This window comes from Furipterus horrens, unplaced genomic scaffold, assembly GCF_987537825.1.
Source record: "Furipterus horrens unplaced genomic scaffold, mFurHor1.1.pri manual_scaffold_1, whole genome shotgun sequence".
NCBI lineage: Eukaryota > Metazoa > Chordata > Mammalia > Chiroptera > Furipteridae > Furipterus > Furipterus horrens.
This window is the reverse complement of record NW_028327171.1, coordinates 107652748-107673263: the sequence shown is the minus strand read 5'-3', so window position 1 is coordinate 107673263 and position 20516 is coordinate 107652748. Positions and strand designations below refer to the sequence as shown.

Genomic DNA, 20516 nt, shown 5'->3' with positions numbered 1-20516 from the left:
CTGTTTTCTCCTGTGCCAGTTTCCTCCTTGGCTAAGGCTCTTCTGTCCTCTTTTTTAAAAATATTTTATTTATTTATTTTTAAAGAGGGGAAAGGAGGGAGAAAGAAAAGGAGAGAACCATTGATGCAGAAGAGAAACATCGATTGGTTGCCTCTCACGTGCACCCCCAACTAGGGACTAGGTCTGCAACCCAGGCATGAACCCTGACTGGGAATCGAACTGGAGACCTTTTGCTTTATAGGATGATACCCAACCAACTAAGCCGTACTGGTCAGGACTATCATCTGAGCTTTTGAGAGAAATCTGGAAACAATGACAATGTTAACAATAGCAGCCACCACCGATTAAGCACTTATTCTGTGCCAGTGACTGGCCTGGGAATGCTTTTTATATACATTGCTGATTCTCATAGCAGCCCTGCAGGTGGGGGTTATTAGTAGTAGCCCCATCTGACAGATGAGTAAACTAAGACTTTCAGAGATTGTCACTTGCCTCAGGCCACACAGTTTAGCCGGGGAGAACACAGCTTCTGACTGCAGAGCAGTCTGCTCCCCACTATGGAGCATCATAGGGGTGGAAGCCAGGAGCTCTGTGCCTATTCCCTGAGTTGATTTCCCGGTCTCCCACTGACTGAGGTGGTTGGGCAGCCCCTACCTAAGTACCCATAGTGATCATTTCATAGGGTTTAAAAACTGGGCACAACCCGTATGGCTTAGCAGACTGGAGGGAGGAGCTCTGGCGTTTGAGAACGGTATGGTTGGACACATTTAAGACCCCAAACTTCCTTCTGCAGGGATGATACCTGATAACAATGTGAGTGAACTTTAGGATTGTTGCTAGATTGTGATAGGGATGTACATTTTGCTAATTTAGTTATAATCAGGGTTTCTGGCTTTGATTTCTTTTGCATGTGACTTTTATTGCAAAGAGCTTCTCTCAGCCTGTTCTCATTAAATCCCCAATTAAGCAAGAACCCCAACAGGAAGAGAGCCGCTCCAGGAGACCAGGCCTTGCTCATTCACACTGTGTGTGCGGTTGGGTCTGTTTATTTGACTAGATCTGTGTGTGTGTGTCCCCTTTTGAGAAAACTTAAAAATAACTTTCTGCCAAATTGTGGGCACTCAGGGTTGTGTTGCTGAGCAGACACCCTCCTCCCACCCATACTCTGCTGCTCTGCTGATGTGGCCAGGCTGACGTGGGCAGCTCCTCTGCCTGTAGGATCCCAGCCCCTCCTTTAATGTGTTTTCCAAAAGGGAAGGCCCAGGAAGCCATGCAGTGGGAGAGGCTGCCTGATGCTCAGGGAAGAACTCAGCTGTGGGAGACAGAGCAGGCTGGCTTGGTGTGATTTCCCTTGGGAACCCAGGGATGTGGATCTGAGTGGCTCGGGTTGCCAGCAGGAAACCCAGAGTGTGTACTCCAGGCAGAGTGTTGTTACACCCATTTACACTCAGGAAGACTGAGAAGCAAAGAATAGAAAGGGTGCATGAGTTACATGCCAGGTTTAGAGCTAGACTGGCATGTGTCTAGAGCCAAATGCCCGTAGGTCCCAGAGGGGTAGATACATTGTTGTGACCTGCTCACCCACTGCTTTCCCTGCATGCTCTCTCTAACATTCACAAAGTTCCCTATACAATAAAATCCAGTGGGGTCATAGTTTGGAGGTGATCTGAACATTTTTTTTAACACAAGTTTCTATTCATTCATGTATTCCACAAGTGTCTACTGAGAACTTACTCATCAGTAATTTTGCTTATCAGTATTCTAGTTATGATACGGATAAGCAAAACACAGCAGGACCTGTAACCTGGTGAAGCTTGTCCTCCAGTGGGGGAGACAGGTTAATCATACAACCACACAACTGCATGGCTGCCAACGGTGATGTGTGGAACTTGATGCACTTCCCTAACATGGGACCTGACCTAACCCCAACTGGACCAGAGTCTGCGTTGAGTATTTCCAATCAGCCATTTTGTACTTGGCAGTTATTTAGTTTTTGTTTTTGAGCCTAAGTGTAGAAACTTAAAAATTGTTCTTTTAAACATCCTCTTGAGCTGTGGTCCCTTTTGCTGATCATTCAGGGGTGTATTTAACATGCAACATGGTAGCTGTTCCTACTTGCTTAGTGTAAACTGCAGATTTGATGAACACACTTTCCATGATTTTGTCCAAATCATCGTCCTTGTTTCTGCCCAAATCATATGACTTTCCCAGTCCCATTGCCTACTACCAGAGGTCTCCATCTGAGGCTTAGATCCAATTTACCTCCATTCCCCAGTGGTGAACAGCATTGTTTTTTGGATTCATTCCTCCTTTATTAGCCATAAAATATTCAAAATTCTACTACAACCAATAGAATCTGGGTATATATTTAGTTCTTGGTCAATAACTTAATTGACTTAAAGATGTTTTCTTCACCAGTGTCTGTTCCATGCTTCAGATTGCTCTGGTCTACATTTGCTCTACAGTTTTCCTTAGAAGAAAAGAATGGGAGCAAGTTAGATATTAATTCACCCTCTTCCTCACCTGTCCCTCAAAGCTGTACACCACTACTCCTATTATTTATTTGTTTGTTTGTTTATTTAATCCTTACTTGAGGACATTTTTGCATTGCTTTGAGAGAGAGAGAGAGAGAGAGAGAGAGAGAAACATCAACGTGAGAGAGAATCACAGATTGGTGTCTTCTCATACACACCCTGACTGGGGTACATGCCCTGACCGGGAATCAAACGCACAACCTTTTTGGTCTGTGGGAAAATGCTCCAACCACTTGAGCCACATGGCCAGGATCCATTTGCATATTTTAGGGAGGGCGGAAGTGAGAGCAGATAGTGACAAGAAGAGTAGAGTGATAGACTAAAGCAATAGTTCTTACAGTGTGCCCTGGAGACCCTTGGGGTCCTTGAGACTTTTTCAGAGGTCCTGAGATTCAAATAATTTTTGTGACAAAATGTTGTTTGCCTTCTTCACTTGCCTTTTCTCTTCAGTGTACAGTGGAGTTTTCCATCAGCTACAAATACTATGCTGTCACAACAGACTAGATACAGAAACCGATGTGAAAATTTAGCTGTCTTCTATCAAGCCAGACATTAAGGAAGTTTGCAAAAATCTACAACTGTTCTTACTTTTTTTGTTTTGGAAAATATATTTTTCTTTTTAAAATGTTATGTTAACATATAATGGACTTACTGATGTTTTTAAATGAACTAATTTTTTTTTAGTTTTAATTTCTAATATGGTAAATGTTGATAGCAGTAACTCACAAACAAAAGCTCTTTGGGATCCCCAATATTTTTTAGGAATATGAAGGGGCCCTGGGATCAAGAAGTTTGAGAACAACTGAGCTAGAGGGTAAGGGGTCATCTAGGTGTTACAAGAATACCAGTCACTTAAGAATTAGACATGAGCCAGTGGAAAAGCTCAAATTCATGTCATTGCCAATTCAGACATTCAAAGTCTGTCCCAAGGGGTGAGTTGCATAGGATGAGAGAGTCCTCTAGAATTATGGAAATCCTTCTGTCCTTTGGAGTTAGAGGTATCGACTGCTCTAAGGATCACCTTGCTACCACACTTCAGAGCTATGCTCCAGGGACTGCTCCTGAAGCTCCTCAGGGTCAGGACCAGTGCCGTTGGGTCCTCTGCACAATGTGAACATGGTCTGTGGAGCCTGGTTGAAATCTCAGCCCAGATTCTCTAAGACAATTACAGCCTGGAGTTCCCCTATCCATCTGCTTCTGGGCTGGCCTCCTGCTGAAGGGATTATAAACAGGGCTTTCTCAATTTAAGGAGGAAGCAGCTGGGTCTCAGGAGACAATGTCGTGTGAGCCCTGGGTGGTAATTCTAGGCTAGATGTGCCAAGGGGTGACTGGTATTCCAAGCCAGATGTGCCCAGCCCCTCCAAGGGCTCAGCTCTCTACTTGACAGCATCCTCCCCTTTGCTCCACACTCAGACTGGAATCTGCAGCTCTGTAAAAACCCATGAGCGTCCACCCCTGGTTTGCCCAGGACTCCACTAAGAGCCTCTGCAGCTGGCAGCCAGAGGTTTCAAAGGTCACCCCAGCTGGACGGATTAGAACAACAGATTTCCTTGACCGGGTGAAGCTGGCTGCCCAGCGGAAGGAAAGTTGCAACATCTGTGAGCAAAGTCAAACCCCCCTTAACTTTTTCAATCTGGTCCTGTGCTCTGCAGTGTCCCTGGCTCTCTGTCCCTCTCTTCCTTCTGGGACAGACCTTGGACAGGAACCTCTGCAGTACAGTGGTAAAGAATGGCCGCCCACACGTCCCAACTCATGTGAGAGCTGCCTGGGGAAGAGGCCACGGTAAGGCGTGTCTATTCTTTGGCATGTGGCTCGGCTCAGTTGTTTGCTCCCATGGGTCACAGCAAGTCATCCTGACACAGCCCACAGCAGAGGAGCAGCCTGCACCAGGATTAGGAGCAATTAGGAAATTTGTCAGGCTTTGAGTCCTGCAGAGAGGAGATTTAAGGTGGGGAGAGTGGAGCTATCATCGCCTGGGGCATCTGCACCTGGGTTGTTTGCGGCCTGTGCCGTGTGCTGTGGCTTGTAGGTGGGTTCACCTCTGAGAGCCAGGCTTCCAGTGCAGAGCCTGCCGGCAGCCCTTCCCTATAAGAAAGGCATGGTATTTCCAGGACGCCTGCTGACTGATCAGGTGCTTAAAGACAATGGTCGTTTAAAATGCATGCTCCTTAGGTAATGAAGGGGACAGCTGGTTTCTCTAAACCTGCCATATAACTTGATCCCTGATTTTTAACTTTTATTCTGAGTCTTTTTGCCTCAGAGTTGCACTGTTTTGGCCATAGTTGAAAGTGTTCCTTCCTGAGCTCAAGAGATAATTTATAGTGCTTTTGACCAAATTAAAGTCAGATTAACTTAGCGCTGCTTTGAATGATTAATACATTCTGTTACTTGTGGACCCTTATTTGGTGGTGAGTTTTGGCCCAGGCATTGTGTGTGTGTGTTAGGGTAAGGGGCTGCTTCCAGCTCTCTCACCACTGCTCTTTCTTTTTTTATTGATTTTCTTTTTTAGGGAGAGGAAGAGGGGGAGGGAGAGAGAGAGAGAGAGAGAGAGAGAGAGAGAGAGAGAGAGACATTGATTTGTTGTTCCACTTGTTTATGCATTCATCGGTTGCTTCTTGCATGTACCCTGACCAGGGATAGAACTCACACCCTTGGTGTATCCGGATGATGTTCAAACCGACTGAGCTACCTGGCCAGGGAGCCACTGTTTTTCTTTTTACCCCCACTCAATTTTTTCTCTTCTTACTTCTCTGTCCTTTGATCATTATTGAATAAAATCCTCTAGTTGGTTTGTTTAATTCCAGCCACCGAGCACTGCTCTGCCAACAGAGAAGATAATGCTGGTATTCTCAATGCGAATGTGGCCACCAGGCTGGACGAGGGATTAGAAGGGAACAAGGATGGTTTCATTTTATTTATTTATTTTTTGAAAAAGCATTCCAAATCTGTCAGTAGCCATTAATTGGCAGTGTGGATGGAATCTGTTTATGCTGTTGATGGCAGTGGGCAGGGTGATGGGCTGAGCGGAGCTGTTTGGTGTATCTGGCCACCCTGGGACTGGCCTCTGGCCCTGCTTGCATGATATTCAGTAACTATGACCCCACAACTGCCTTGTAGGGACCTGGCTGTATTGACTTGCCTGTTCTGTTTCTAACCATGAAGCCAGACCTCCCCTGAGGCTGAATGACTTCTGTCTTCTGTATTCTTGAGGCCAATCACATTCTCTTTGATGGGCCTTTGGGAGGTTTAGGTGGATCTCAGAAGGTCTTGGATCAAGAGGATTTGTAGATAGGGTCCTGAGCCTGGTGTCACCACTCCTGGCTTCCAGCTCCTCTGAAAACTGAGGCAGAAGAGTATCATGACTTCCAAAGCCCGGCCTGAGAGCAGAAGGGAAGACACATTCCCTGCCCCCTGCCTCTCTGCTGCTCCCAGTCTTCCTCTCTGTAATAGCCTCTGCCTGTTGCATCTCCCTGTACTGGAAATGGCAGGAAATTCCTCATCTGGGTCATGGGGCCCAGGGTATGACTGCAGTCAGATTTTGGCTTGGTTTCTACTTCTTAGCAATGTGACCTTGGACAAGTAGAGTTGACTCTCTGAGCCCCGGTGTCCTCATTTGTAAAAGGAACATAGTCAGAACTGCTTTGCAGGACTATGGGGACTAACACTGGTGCCCAGCCAACATCAGAAGCAAGAACTCTGCCCATTAAGCAGTGCTGCTGGAACACAGATGACAATCCTTCTTCCCCATCTTTTCACAGAGTTCTGCCATCTACCTCCTACTTCTCTTAGACAGTAATCCCACTCAGCTGCCCTTGAAGATAATAGTCAGGCTGGCCTGGCATCTTGCTGTCCTTGGTGAAAGGGGTCTGTGCCCTGTAAGCGGGGAAACTGGGTTTCCTTTGGGAGCTGGATGATGGTGTTGACAGCTACCACTCACTGAATCCCTTTTATGCTATATTATGCATTTTATATGCACTCTATTCAGATCTTCCCTTCAGCCTTTTGAGGTTCGTATTATCATTTCCATTTTATGGAAAAAGGCTGATGCCAAGAGAGCTGAAGTACCTTGCCCAGCTCACAGTTAGAAAGGAACAGTGCCCCTGGCTTTATTGGCAGGGTATGACCCTCAGGACACCAATCTCCACCTCCACCCTACTCCCCCACCCACCTGTGTGACAGCACAGAGTGTCTCCGTCACCTCACCTCAGTGGCAGTGGAAGAGGGTTCGAAGGAGCAGTGTCCCTTCTGAGGTATGGTCCTGGGTAGCTCTGCAGGATATAAGAAACCCATTCCTTCCCGACCCATGTTACCCCATTCACCACATGCACACAACTGTTCATTCCCGTATCCCTAGCACTTAGTTTGGTATATGATAGATGTTCAATAAATAGATTTTTAATTTAAAAAAATTTCAATTACAGGTAACATTCAATATTATATTAGTTTCAGGTGTACAGTATAGTGGTTATATAACTTACAGAGTAATCCCCCAATAAGTCTAATACCCCCACCTGGCACCATGCAGATGTATTACAATATTATGGACTATATTCCCTGTGCTGTACTTTAATTCCTGTGACTATTTTGTAACTACTTCTTAATCCCTTCACCTTTTCACGCAATCCCCCAATCCCCCTCCCATCTGGCAACCATCAGTTTTGTTCTCTGTATCTGTGAGTTTATTTCTGTTTTGATTGTTTATTTTGTTCTTTAGATTCCACATGTAAGTGAAATCATGTGGTATTTGTCTTTGTCTGACTTATTTCACTTAGCATAATACTCTCTAGGTCCATTTGTATTGTTGCAAATGATAAGATTTCAAGCTTTTTATGGCCAAGTAATATTCCATTATATATATGTACACATCTTCTTTATCTATTTGTCTATCAATAGACATTTAGATTGCTTCCATCTCTTGGCTACTGTATATGAAATGTCCTTCTTTGTCTCTTATTATAGTTTTAGTTTTAAAGTCTGTTTTGTCTGATATAAATATTGCTACCCTGGCTATTTTTTTTTCATTTCCATTTACCTGAAATATATTTTTTCATCCCTTTACTTTCAGTCTGTGTATATCTTTTAACCTGAAGTAGGTCTCTTATAGTCAGCATATGTATGCATCTTGTTTTCTCTTCCATTCAGCCACCATATGTCTTTTGATTGGAGAATTTAATCCAATTACATTTAAAGTAATTATTGATAGGTATGTAGTTTTTACCATTTTATTATTCATACTTTTTATCTTTTTCTGCTTCTTAAAGAAGTTCCTTTAACATTTCTTATAATACTGATTTGGTTATGATGAACTCCTTTAGCTCTTTTCTTGTCTGGGAATCAATAAATATGTTTTAATTGAGTGAATGAATATATCATAATTCTTGCTATTAAAACTATATCACAGTTGGTTCTCCAAACACATATATCAACACAATATATATATGACAAAATGCTAATTGTTGAATATAGGAGATGGGTATTTGAGGTGCTTATTTTATCTTCTACTTTTCAGTATCTTTGAAATTTTCTGTAGTAAAACTTAATTTTAATTTAAAATTTCTATATTATTTAATTTCTGTCATTATTTTTCTTGTGAGTATACACTCATATAACTGCCTTGTATTCCGCTGTGCTTAACCCATTCTCACTGCTATATATTTAACTAAGTATTTTTTCTATTTCTATTTAACTGGATTATTATTGTTTCTTTTGCTATGAATAATGTTATTAGCATTTTCATATATAAATGTGGAGCTGCATCTCTTATTGTCTCCCAATCATACATTTCTAAATGTAGGATTACTGGGGAAAGAGATGGACATTTTATTCAGAGACTTGTTGCCAAACTGCTTTCCAGAAAGATCTCACCAGTTTATAATAGTCCTTGGAATGCTTATGAGCATGCCTACCTCACCACAGTCTCACCAGCATTTTATCTTTCCTTTTAAATATCATTTGGTTAGTTTTGTAAGATAATGGCTCGTTCTGGATCTGCACTCTGGGGTTCTTACTGTGGCGAGGCAGTGTCCATTGGCAGTGGTCGTCTGTGTATCTTCTGTGAGTCGGCCCAGGCGTAGCCGCGTTTCATTGACCTGTCAGGCTGTTTTCTTGTGTGTAGCGCCCTAGTCCTTTGTTTCTGTTGTAAACATTTTATCCCAGATTATCACTCAATTTTTAATGTTGTCGATAGTATGTTTTGACATACAGAAAATTTTGATTTTTAGGTATGCGATAGCAGCTTTAAACTTTCTCTCTTGCTACCCCAACCTCATGCCCCCTTCCCACCAGCCAACTATTACTGCTTACAAGAGGCGAGAGGTCCCAGTGGTTAAGCACAGGCCTCTGGTGCCAGTTCTGCACCCTATTAATTTGACCTTGGGCAAATTTCGTAACCTCTCTGCGCCTTTGTTTCTAATCCATAAAATGAAGATGGTGGGATTATCTGTCTCATAATGTGGTTGTGAGGAGCAAATGAGCTATTATTTATAAAGTGCTTCGAACAGTTCCTGGTGTACAGGAAGTGCTACATAAGGCTTGCTTTTGTTATTACCTACTGCAGTGAACCTGTGAGTCTTATCATTTGGAAGGGATTTTGTTTGCAAAGCTAATATCTGATTAGTGAAAGAGAAAGCTGGATTTGTCAAACAGAGATGTGCCCTGTTAATAATCAAATCTAGGTTGCTGTTACTTTAACTTTTAAAAAATTTTTATTTATTGATTTTTAGAGAGAAGGAGAAAAGGAGGAAGAGAGAGAGAGAGAGAGAGAGAGAGAGAGAGAGAGAGAGAGAGATCAGTTTGTTGTTCCACTTATTTATGTATTCATTGATTGATTCTTGTACCTGCCCTAACTGGAGATTGAACCTGCAACCTTGGCACATTGGGACAATGCTCCAGACAACTGAGCTACCCAACCAGAACTTGTTATTTTAACTTTAACTTCAACATATTATCTCCATTTTATTTTTGTTAGATGTTATTAAATTTAAACAAACTAATTATATGCTCACCCAGCTCAGAGCATGGGATTTAAATGTGTGACTAAAGATCCCAAGAAAGTGAACAGAAAATAAGAACTATGAATATTGTTCCTTTTCAGTTTAGCAGATGTTTGTCATATGCCTGCAATAGGCCAGGAGCCATGGATTCTGTAGAGAATAAGACATGGTCCCCAACCTGAAGTCATCCCAGCCTGATGATGCTTCCATCCAGACTTGAACCCTGGAGCAGGGATACTTAGAATGCATTCTGGGTGGTGGTTGCGGATGTCCCATGACCTCGGCTGGGATCTCATCACTCAGCTTCTGTCATTGCTGCCTGTTTTCCTAGACTGATTCTCCAGCCTTTCTTACGAATTTAGGGATCTTTTCCCAAACTCCACCTTTCTGATGGATCCCTTCTCTGTGTATGAGAGCCAGAGTCAGTTTCTGCAGTTTGCAACCAAGAACTCAGATTTATACCTGTTACTAATCCACTTCTGGAATCAATCCTAAGTTTCTTTCTTCCAGCTCACTTTGCTGGTTCCTATCAGTAAACATCTTGTTATCCCAACTTGGCCCTGGACTAGGAGTCAGGAACCCAAGGTATTCTGGCCTATGATTCCATCATTTTGCTTTGTCTCTTTGTGCAAGTGACTTTTACCTTTCTGGGCCTCAGTTACAAATGAAAGAGTTCATCTAGACAATCTTGAAACACTCTATTTTCTGATGTTCTGTGACCTTTAAGGCTTTTTCACAATCTAGTCCCTCGAAGTTGCATGTCCTCCCTAGTCTTACCTCCTTCCCTTCATTCAACCGCACACACTCACCTCATCCAGGATCTTTGTCATATTAATCCCAAACTACTTTCTTTCTCAGAGTATGGATCCCATTTTTCTTTAGCCTGAGTTCTCATAGTTCAGGCAAAAACAGCTTTTACATTCTACCACAAGTGCGTAATGTAGATGTTGATTCTGAAGGGTCAGTGACAAATACATACTGATTTTAGACACCTATTGCAAAAACTCAGAGGACCATTTGGTTTCCCTGTTCTTACTGCAGCTGCACCTTTCCTAGAAGTTCCCCATGGGGTTTTGCAGATGCTGGGCGTGGCCCTGGGAGCTGGCATCCGCAACCAGCTGAGCCCCACCTTGAGCCTTCCATGTGGAAGACATAGAGCCTCTTGTTTCCAGAGGAGCTCCAGGTGGACCCTGACCTAATGAGACACCCTCTCTTTGTCACTCACACGTGGGGCCCAACAAGTACACTGGGCCTGGCGCTGCCTGAGGGGGAAACCGGGCTGTACTTTGTCTCATTGACCTGGCCTTCCTTCCTGTTTTCAGACTATGGGGGATGTGAAGCTGGCCGACTCGGCACACGTTTCTAAAAGCTCCCTCGTTGTGGATCACTCGAGAGTCGGCTCCATGCCCCTGACCGAGGCTCCTGCTTTCATTTCACCCCCTCGGAACCTCTGCATCAAAGAAGGAGCCACCGCCAAGTTTGAAGGGAGGGTAAGAAGTGTGGCTGGTGGGAGGCCTGGCGGAAATGGGAGGAGGTCGTCACTCCCTTTTCTCATTGGGATGGATCTGTTGGAGGACCTGGTTTGTTTTGGACATCTATAAAGTGAATATATACCAATTTGCCCTATTTATTTTGTTTGTGGTTGACTTCGGTCTGTGTTGAGGAACTTGGGGTAGGGGATAGGGAGAGGCACTGAAATGTTTTGCTGTTAACGTAGGTTGTGTCTGGGTGTGCACTGCCTGATTGTACAGCATGGGTTTAAGTAGGTGCCTTGGAATATGGACAATTGAAAACTGACTATAATTTTTCTTTCACTTCTTCCCCGGAAAGAGTACTTAATTAATTAACCCTTTTGTGTATCCACTTGGTATACCCGGTGCAGTTGGGTGGGAGATAGGACGCCTTATCAGTACTGGTATCTTTTGCTAATGAGCATCGTTCTCTTTCCCTTACTGGGTCTCCATTTCTTTTTCTGCAAATGGGCATGATAATTCCTTGTCCAACTTGTACTAGAAGGGAGAAGAAGATAGGAACATTGAAGACTAGCTATCAGAATACCTTGTGTTATGCCCAATTGAAGAGACTTTCAGTAAGCTGCTGGCTCAGACTAATAGGAAGTCAAATTGTCAACTTGACATGGAGATGCATGTGGAAGTCAGGGGTATTGCAGGTAATAGTTGGCCTGGGATTAAACATGGGGTATATACCCCAGGAAATGCTTTAGAAGCTAGCGTACTCTGAGCAAATGACAACTGAAGTAATGGGAAATTCGTAGGTTGCACGATGTATCCTACAGTTGACCCTTGAACAACCCAGGTTTGAACTGTACAGGTCCACTTACACATGGATTTTTTTCAATAAATATATAGGCAGCCCTCTGTATCCCTGGGTTTCGTATCCATGGATTTAACCAACCACAGATCAAAACCAGCATTTTTGATCTGCAGTTGGGAATCTACGAAAGCAAAGAGCCTAATTAAGTTATATGTGGATTTTCAACTGTTTGGGGGTCAGTGCCCCTAAGCCTCATATTGTTCAAGGGTCAATAGTACAATTCAGGAGCAAGCCCCTGAAAGCTTGCAGAAGGAAGGGACTGACCACATCGCTCTTCCTGGATGACACTGGGCCTGCCCTTTGTTCAGGTGCCAGGCTTGGCTGGCTGGCCCTCTGGAGAGTGTGCCGGGGCTGCTGCTCTGCAGATGGCCTGGGGCTGCACTGCACTGTGTGCTCTGCACAGGCCTGTCTGGTGAAGGCTCTTTGGAGGTGGATGTGACATAAGAGCCCTTATCATATCTGTTACCTGAAGAAGATGGTGGAGAATGTTGGGGATGCTGCTGATGGGTCTGTTTCTTCTCTCTGGGCACGACCAGGATGAGGGCTATTTTCTGTTGTCCTGATTGTGATCCGCCCACATCCCCACAGCTGGCAGGAAAGAAGCAACAGGAAGAATCCCTGGGGGGTTAGAAATGGCTTAGACAACCATAAAAAGGAAGAGAGTGCTGATGCATGCTTCAGCATGGATGAACGCAGTAAACATCATGCTACGTGAAAGAAGCCGGGCACAAAGGCCACATCTTAAATGATTCCATGTATATGAAATGTCCAGAATAGGCAAGACTGTGGAAACAGAAGGTAGATTAGTAGTCGCCAGGGGCTGGGGAGGAGGAGTGGAGAGGGATTGCTCATGGGTATAGGGTTTCTTTTTGGAATGATGAAAATGTTCTGAAATTATATAGTGACAGTGGTTGCACAACTCTGTGGATACATTATAACACACTGAACTTACACTTGAAAATAAAAATATCAAAAGTGAACTTTCAAGAAATGGCTTAGCAAACTGGTCTCATCCTGATACCCACCCTCCAGCCTTCTGTCTCTATGAGATGACCTCCTTCCTCAAATTCAGACAAAATTGAAGAGGAGGAGATGATTTTGCTCCCTTTTAAAATGACGATGCCCTTGTTTCCCTTGTGACTTTTGAGGTCACCAAGCCACCATGCCTTTGAGTGATTTGATTTGGAACCTTCGAAGAATGAACCCCAGCCCCGGAGTCAGCACACTGGAGTTATTTGTCACTGGTCATTGTCTAGTTGGCAGGTCACACCTTCTAAAGACCTAGGTTTCCTTATCAGAATAAACAACTAGTTGTTTCTGTATTTCTAGCCTACAAGGATGTAAAAAGAAAATGAGTTGAAGAAGAAAATGGTAAAAGCACTTCATAAATTTAAAATGTGTAGTAACAGTGTTTTTTGTCTGAGGTAAAAATTCTTAAAGAAAACAATATAGTGGCATTAATGCACTCACAACTTGGACTGTGGTCTTCTTAATGTACAGTGTTTTCTAGGTGAAGATTTTATTTATATTGATGAAATAGTCGATGTTGTATATTACATGTGGACTGTATGTCAAAATGAATGTGCTCCTAGAAAGTCAGCCTGCAAAGCTACTTTAACACTTACCACCTGCCTGGAATGAGCCCAGAACAGTCCCATGGCAGCATGCTGGCAAACAGTGGACATAGGAGGAAGCTGATTCCAGGGAGATGTTGGGTGGAGTGTCTGGCTTCATTTTCAAACTTGCAGAGAGAATGGCTGTCATAGAAAGTACTCTGTAAACTAGCACGCTGCAAGTGTGTGTTATCACTGTAGCAAAGGACACAAAGGGACATTTTGCATCAAGAAAAGACTACCTCAAATGATTCTGGAATGAGGAAGCTGGTTGTTTTAATACCAGAGATGAAGTTGATCAGGGGTGTTCCTGACCTGGAGCCCTCTGAGAAGGGAAGGATAAAGTAGTGTTAACCAGAGGTGACATGGGCTTTGAGCAGGAACTGCTAGTTATAGAAGACTGGGATCCAAAAGGGGTCGCCCACTGAGCATGGTCAGTGGTTCTCTGGCTTTATTGCTGCAGCCACTTGGCCTGCCTTCAGCTGACTCCTCCTCCAGGTCCTGTCCTAGATGCTCGTTCTGTAACAGACCAGACCTGGGTCAGTTTCACAGTGACCTCAGGACCTCCGCTCTTCTTTTCTAGAATCTCTGACAACTGGGCAACTTTTTAAAATTAAGCTGTCAAGCTGCTTCTTAGGCCCAGATGGGCACCCACTGTAGCTGTCAGGAGTCCTCAGGAGCTCTGTCTACTGTCCTCTCCCCCGGCCCCTGCCCTTCTTAAAGTAGCCACCAACAGCTTGAGCCATAAAGCTTGGGTTGAAGGATAGTAGGATGGCCCAGCTTCTTCTGACGGGGGCACAGGGATCCTCCCAACACGGTGGAAAATACAGTGGACACCACAGATGTGAGGACGTTATAAAGGTTTGTTTCCTACCACCTCCTGAAGCTGGTTATCAGAAGTTGGTTCAAGCTGCGCTTTCTCTTTTTATTCCCGAAACAGGTAAAAATTATTGCCTGCCCTGCCCCCATTTCTTTTTTAGGCCAAGGAATTAACACTTTTCTCCAATAAAGCCTCTTTTTTCTAGCAAGAAGACTTGGGTGACGTTAAAGTGGGGCCACAGGTGCCCCTTGTGATTCAAGTCTTTTTTTGAGAAGCCCCAAACTATGAGATGTTCAACTCAGTGGGTCTCAGCCCCTCACATCTCCTCGGGCTTTTCTATTTGTGGCAGACACCTTGGAGAGCCAACACATAACCCACTACCAATTCCCTTTGCCCTTGCCCTTCTCCACTTCAGAGGCCACTGAAGAGGCTTCCTTTGCAGCTAAGGACACATTCTGCTGAAGTCTGCTTAGGGAGTTTCTAGGAAAGTTCTTGCTTTTCTGATTTCTTTTTTTAAGAAAAAGTCATCACTACCGTTCTCATATTCCAGCCCTCCCAGCTTCCTGCCTTGAATGCAGATGTGATATCTGGGGCTCAGGCAGCCGTATTAAAACCACAAGGCAACAAGCTAGGATACTGAGGGTTGGTTGGGGTGGGTGTGGATGAGGGCACCGCAGTAGATGGGCATAAAGACCAGCAGCTAAGAGACAAAAATCCTAAGGTTTAAAGACTTTCTCAGATAGGATCTTTGGCTGTGGTTATTCACACAAGAAATTTTTACAAAAAGTATTCCTAACTGATAGACACCTAATAATAAGATGCATGTGGAGATACTGTCTCTTTAGATGATGGGGATAAATAGGGAAGAAGACATAGCACAGAGAAGAACTAAACACCTCTTTCAGACCCTTACCAAGTCTATCCGCAGTGAGGGGATGCCTTATTCTGGTTGAATGTGGCCCTGCAGTTAAAGCATTCTAGAAGAATTTGTTCCTCCTTGGCTGTGGCCATCTGGCTTGAACCAGCAGGGTCTAGGTTTTCTGAGTGGAATTCAACCACGTGGGGTCAACTAGTAAGTTAATGTTACAATAGAACAACTACTATTTGATCAGGGTCTACTGAATGGGCCAAAACCACGCTCCTTTTTTTGACTCTGCCAACCTGAACTTGAGGAGATTAAATGTTCTGGAACTCATAAAACTTTGGCGCTATATCTCAGTACCACCCTGAGACCTAGGTAACCTGAGCCCATGTTCTAGAAACCCCTATTCTTTTGTCTGGCTATACCATTGCCTCAAAACAGAGGACATGTCTAGCCAAGGGAAATGTGCCTACTGAAGCTGTACCATCTCCCATGTTCTTGATACCCAGGACCCCAGAATTCTTTACCAAATGGCTCCAAGCCCATTTCCAAGGCCTGCGTGGGCCTCTTCCCACGAGAAGATATTGCTAGGCCTGAATGGGGTACCCGTTTGCTTGAGGGGATGAGAAGGTGGATGACACTTGGATGTGGGGCTCTGTTGTCCCTCCACATGCATAGGAGGACCCCCACAGTGCAGGATGCAACTAGGATGGGAAGAGTAGTATGCTACACTGCCCCATGGCCTAGTGAGCACTGCTCAGCCCCAAGACTTGGGGTCTCCCTGTATAGATAGCCAGGGCCCTGCAAATGCCAGGGCTGAATGGAACTCCTCCAGCTGTTCTGTTGCCCATACAGGTGGCTCACGTATTCATGGGCTGCTTCCCCCACCACAGTCAAGTATGAGAAGAGCGAGATATTGGCAAAAATACTGAAATGACTGGGATTTCTTCCCTCTGCCCTGGAATTCATTCTTATCAGAAAAAGCAAACATGGTGATAGGCCCTGGCTGTGCTGTGAATCAAATGAACTGATACTTTTGTGTCTTCTGAGAAGTGCAGCCCAAATGAGGTTTCTGTCCAGTCTGGGGTTTTCAGTCGTTACTGACGTGGGCCTCACAATCAAGGGCTGGCCTGGCCTCATCAAGGCATGTTTATGTTTAAGTCACGGAGGATAGAGGAAGGGAACACAGCAAGACCTGACCCATATAAGCCTGAGTTGTTCCTCAGTTTCCACTGTAGCCAATAGTAATATCCTTCCTGCTCACCCAACCCACTCACACACAGTACGGGAACTTTGTCCTAGTGTCACTGTTGTGGAGAAAGGGTAAACAAGAAAAATAGTTTAGCTCCCCTGTCTATCGATTTGGGATTAGGAATGAGAGCAGAGTATGATAGGAAGGGACTAGCATTTGTCGATTCCCTAGTGGGGTAAGCATATGACCTTAGTCATTTTATCCTCATGTAAGGTGGCTTTATCCCCATTTTTATAGAGGAAGAACCTGGGGGCTCAGAATAATTATAAAACTTGCCAAGGGTACATCAGTAAGTGATAGAGGCAGTACTTTTGGGTCAAAATTTTATGATTTTCCATATTATATGATGCCATCCCTTTCACACATCTCATCTGGTTCCTTGAATGTATGACTATCTCTATTTATCACAATGGCTGCCACATGGTGGGCATTTAATAGATGTTTGGTTCCCCCCAACAACCAAGCTGGTAGGGTCTAAGACTCTAGACCTCTTGCTTGTCAAATTCACAGGGACATGGTCCCAGGCTTCTTACAGGGGCTTCTCCCCTTGCCCCATCCCACTCTCTACCCTCACTGTTGGGGAACATGCCTACATCCCTGTTCCCTGCTTTCCTCTGGCTAGAATGCCCTTCCATTCTATCCAGCCTCAACGTCCCATTTAAATTCTAACTCCTTCAGGCTATTTCCTTAAGTATGTTTTCTTTTTAAAGCATTTTATTAGAGGACCAAAGAGTCATGGTAATAGGATGTGGAATATTCCCAATAATCACGTAAGATCATTCATGAGTAATAACACAGGAAAGAGCTGACTACTTTGGCCTTTTTAAAACAAATTATTTGTTAATAATCTCTTTGCCTATAATTTTGTTATAAAGAAAAAGTGATTTAAATGTTAAGCTATTTTTAAAACAAAATTTTAAACAATGTAGAAAAACTTATTGCCTTGACCTTTCTATTCTCCACAGGTAGCCACCGTCAACAATTTGGATGTACTTCTAGAAACATTCTATGCAAAAAATAAACATATATCTACATATGCTCTATAAATATAAATATATGTGCATACATGTATGAAAATATATAAAAGTAGGCCACACAAACATGCTTATCTGCAACTTGCTCTTTTTACTTACTCACCATCTTTTGGCATTTCTCTTTTACATCAGCACATAGATCTACCTCATAGATCTAATCCTGAGCTTTCTAACCTTCAATTGAGCCCTCTTCTAAATTTCTGTAATACTTACCTATATGACTCATTTTTACTTTTTGTCAATTTACAATTTTATCTGTTATTGTTTATTGTCTTTTGTTTCCTCAATGAAAATGAGGCTATTTATATTTAGGTTAAAACTAATTAAAATTAAGAATTTAGTTCCTAAGCCACGCTAGCCATGTTTTAAGTGCTCAAAAGCCACATGTGGCAAACAACTACTCTGTTGGGAAGCACAGGTTATTGAACATTTCTATCATCACAGCAACTGCTATTAGCCGCGGCTGATCAAAACCACCGTTATATTTAATTCAGTTTCCATACACCAGAGAACCACAGCTAGAAGGTATGTTAAAAATTGTCCCATTTTCAATATAAATAAGACATGAAATTCTTGAGAATTTACTTGTTAGGCTTAAGATTCATTCAAAGAAAAATGTAATCACTTGATAAAAGAGTCTTTATCTTCCATTTTGTTGAAGAGTGGCAACCTTGAGCTAGTTTGAATGTGCTCCCAAACTTTGCATAGCTGTCTGTTCCAGAAATCCTCATGCCAAGGAGACTGGTGGCAGGTGGCCTGTGTGTCACAGAGTTCCTGAAGTGTTCAGAGCAAAGCAGTGGAATGGGAGATGACAGGGCAAGTATTGATGAAACTACAATTGTCAGCAGTTGGTGGTTTCTTCTGATTCAAAATGCTGGACTGAACGGACTTATTAACTCCTCTTCCCTGCAAATACGCTATTGAAGTGATCATAAAAGGTTATAAAGAGACCAAATTTGGAGCTGCACTGAGAACAGGAAAGGGAATATTAGTGGACGAGAGATTTTCCTGGGATCGCATGGAAGGCTATATCAGCATGGCCTGCCATAACATACAAGGGGTGAGGCTCCATCAGAAGTGACAGTCACATGTTTAGATGAGAGGATTTGGAGACCAGGAGTGGGCTATAGTGCAGAAATCAGTCATTAAAGGATGTTTACTTAATATCTATAGGGAAAAAAAAACAGAAGCTCTTAGTGTGGAATTAATCAGAATCTCAGAAGAAAGTCTTTTTACTTTGGTGCTGGGTGGAACGTGTTGGGTGTGCTGTCTGTCCAGTGGCTCTCTACCCAGGCACCCTGAGTGAAGCCTGTCCCCTGCAGCGTCCCACTTGGTACACGGAGCAGGGAGACAGGACTACACACTGGGATGGAAAACCCACACCTGCTACCTACATTTGGAAACTAGGTCTTTAGTCATAGATTGTGAATGATTAACCCATGGCCACCAGATATTTGAAGAAAATACTTTTACAATAAAATATGGCTATCAAGAAAATGTATATTTTTTAAACCGACACACAGACAAACCTCAGAAGTGTTCATTATAGTTACAGAACAAAAAGTAAACTCTGTAAGCTTTGGCAAGCCAGAAGTAAAGGAATGGTAAATGGTAAGGCAGAGGTGGGGAAAAAAGGAAGAGAAAACTATAAAGACACTAATGTCTTCATCTTACACAGTGGGAAGAGAAGAGATACCATCTAAAACAGATGGATCAAATAACAGCTTTGAGTATATGACTTAAAACCATAATGACAGAGAGAAAAAATGGTTAGCTCATTGGCCATATTTGGCACACAGACCTTTTGTGTTTGGCCAGTGATGTTCTCAAAAAATTTGAGTTAAGACCTATAAATGAAAAGCTTACACATGCAATTCATTTCTAAATAGCTTTTTTTCCCCAGAAAATAAGATCTTGCAATGTTTCCACATGGCAACAGTTGGTCAGTGGGTACTACCCCTGCATCTAAGCATGTCTCTGCCAGGTTGCTATAGTCCCCCCAATTCTTAGTCATCACCTCACACATGGACAAGCATCTATTGCCAGTTGTGACTGCTTTTTCCCTAGCCATGTCCATATTAATAGTGGAAGAGCAAAAAATGGGTAGGAAGGGCACCATGATATTTCCTGTCCCTGTCTGCTTTGTATCTTGTGTATCATGCCCAGACACTGTAGGCATGAGTTTGTGTTCTTGCCATTAATGTCCAATAGAAGGTAAAAAAATCATAACAGGACTGATGCGAGGGAGGCAGTATAAGTCAGCAAAATTCCTTGTTATTCGGAGTAGGAATCCAGTAAGTGTTTTGTAAATTCTTAAATCAAGAAATAGATACAGAATACATTATCTAGAACTACTGATTTTAATTATAAGAATGCAAAGATGATTTCAATGGTTATTTATGGGAAGTGATACTATTGCAAGGGGGAAGAGTAAGAGAGAGAGAAACCTTTTGCTTTTTTATTTTACTCTTAACTTTCCCCATTCACTTTACACACAATCTTATTGTTTGAATTTTTAACAGCAGATAGAAATTACTTCTGTAATTTTTTAAAAGCACGCCTGTAAAAAGGCTTGGCATATCTAAGTTCAGTGTCCAGATTCTGTTTGATAAATGGCCAAAGATGAATACACAGTTTACATTGAAAGAAATGTAGATAAAGTCTGGGTGTGGAATAATATATAGCATTATATTAAATACATTACATAAACTGCAAGCACTTAAATACAGTGGTACTACAGTACTCGTTGTTAATTCATTAATTCGTTCTGGAACTGGTGACAAGTGCCAACACCGACCAGTGGTGAGCAAGCCCCAAATGCTGTAACTTTTTCCCCCGTCAAAATGCAATGAATATTAGGTTTGACGAGGCCTGAGGCAACAAGTGCCAAGACATGACTGTATATGGAAATTAAAATACCTTGAAAGTACCTGAAAAACTAGCAAAAATAAGACATGAAGAGCCCACTGTTGGGGCTGTGTGGAACAGGCGAAGGTTTCCGTTGCTGGGAACATCGAGTGTTGGTTCAGCCTCCATGAGGCTCAGATTGGCAGAATGATACAGGGACAGTGAAAC

General features: G+C 43.1%; 1 protein-coding gene across 1 annotated transcript in view; it reads left to right on the top strand.

Moving 5' to 3' along the window:
* The first annotated feature begins 4227 nt into the window (after positions 1-4227).
* MYLK (myosin light chain kinase) overlaps positions 4228-20516 on the top strand; it is a 186335-nt gene continuing 170046 nt past the window's right edge. Inside the window, exons 1-2 of the mRNA XM_090277598.1 lie at positions 4228-4316; positions 10849-11016. Coding sequence (XP_090133724.1) covers positions 10852-11016 — 165 coding nt within the window. The 5' untranslated portion in view covers positions 4228-4316; positions 10849-10851. The remainder of the gene's footprint in view (positions 4317-10848; positions 11017-20516) is intronic.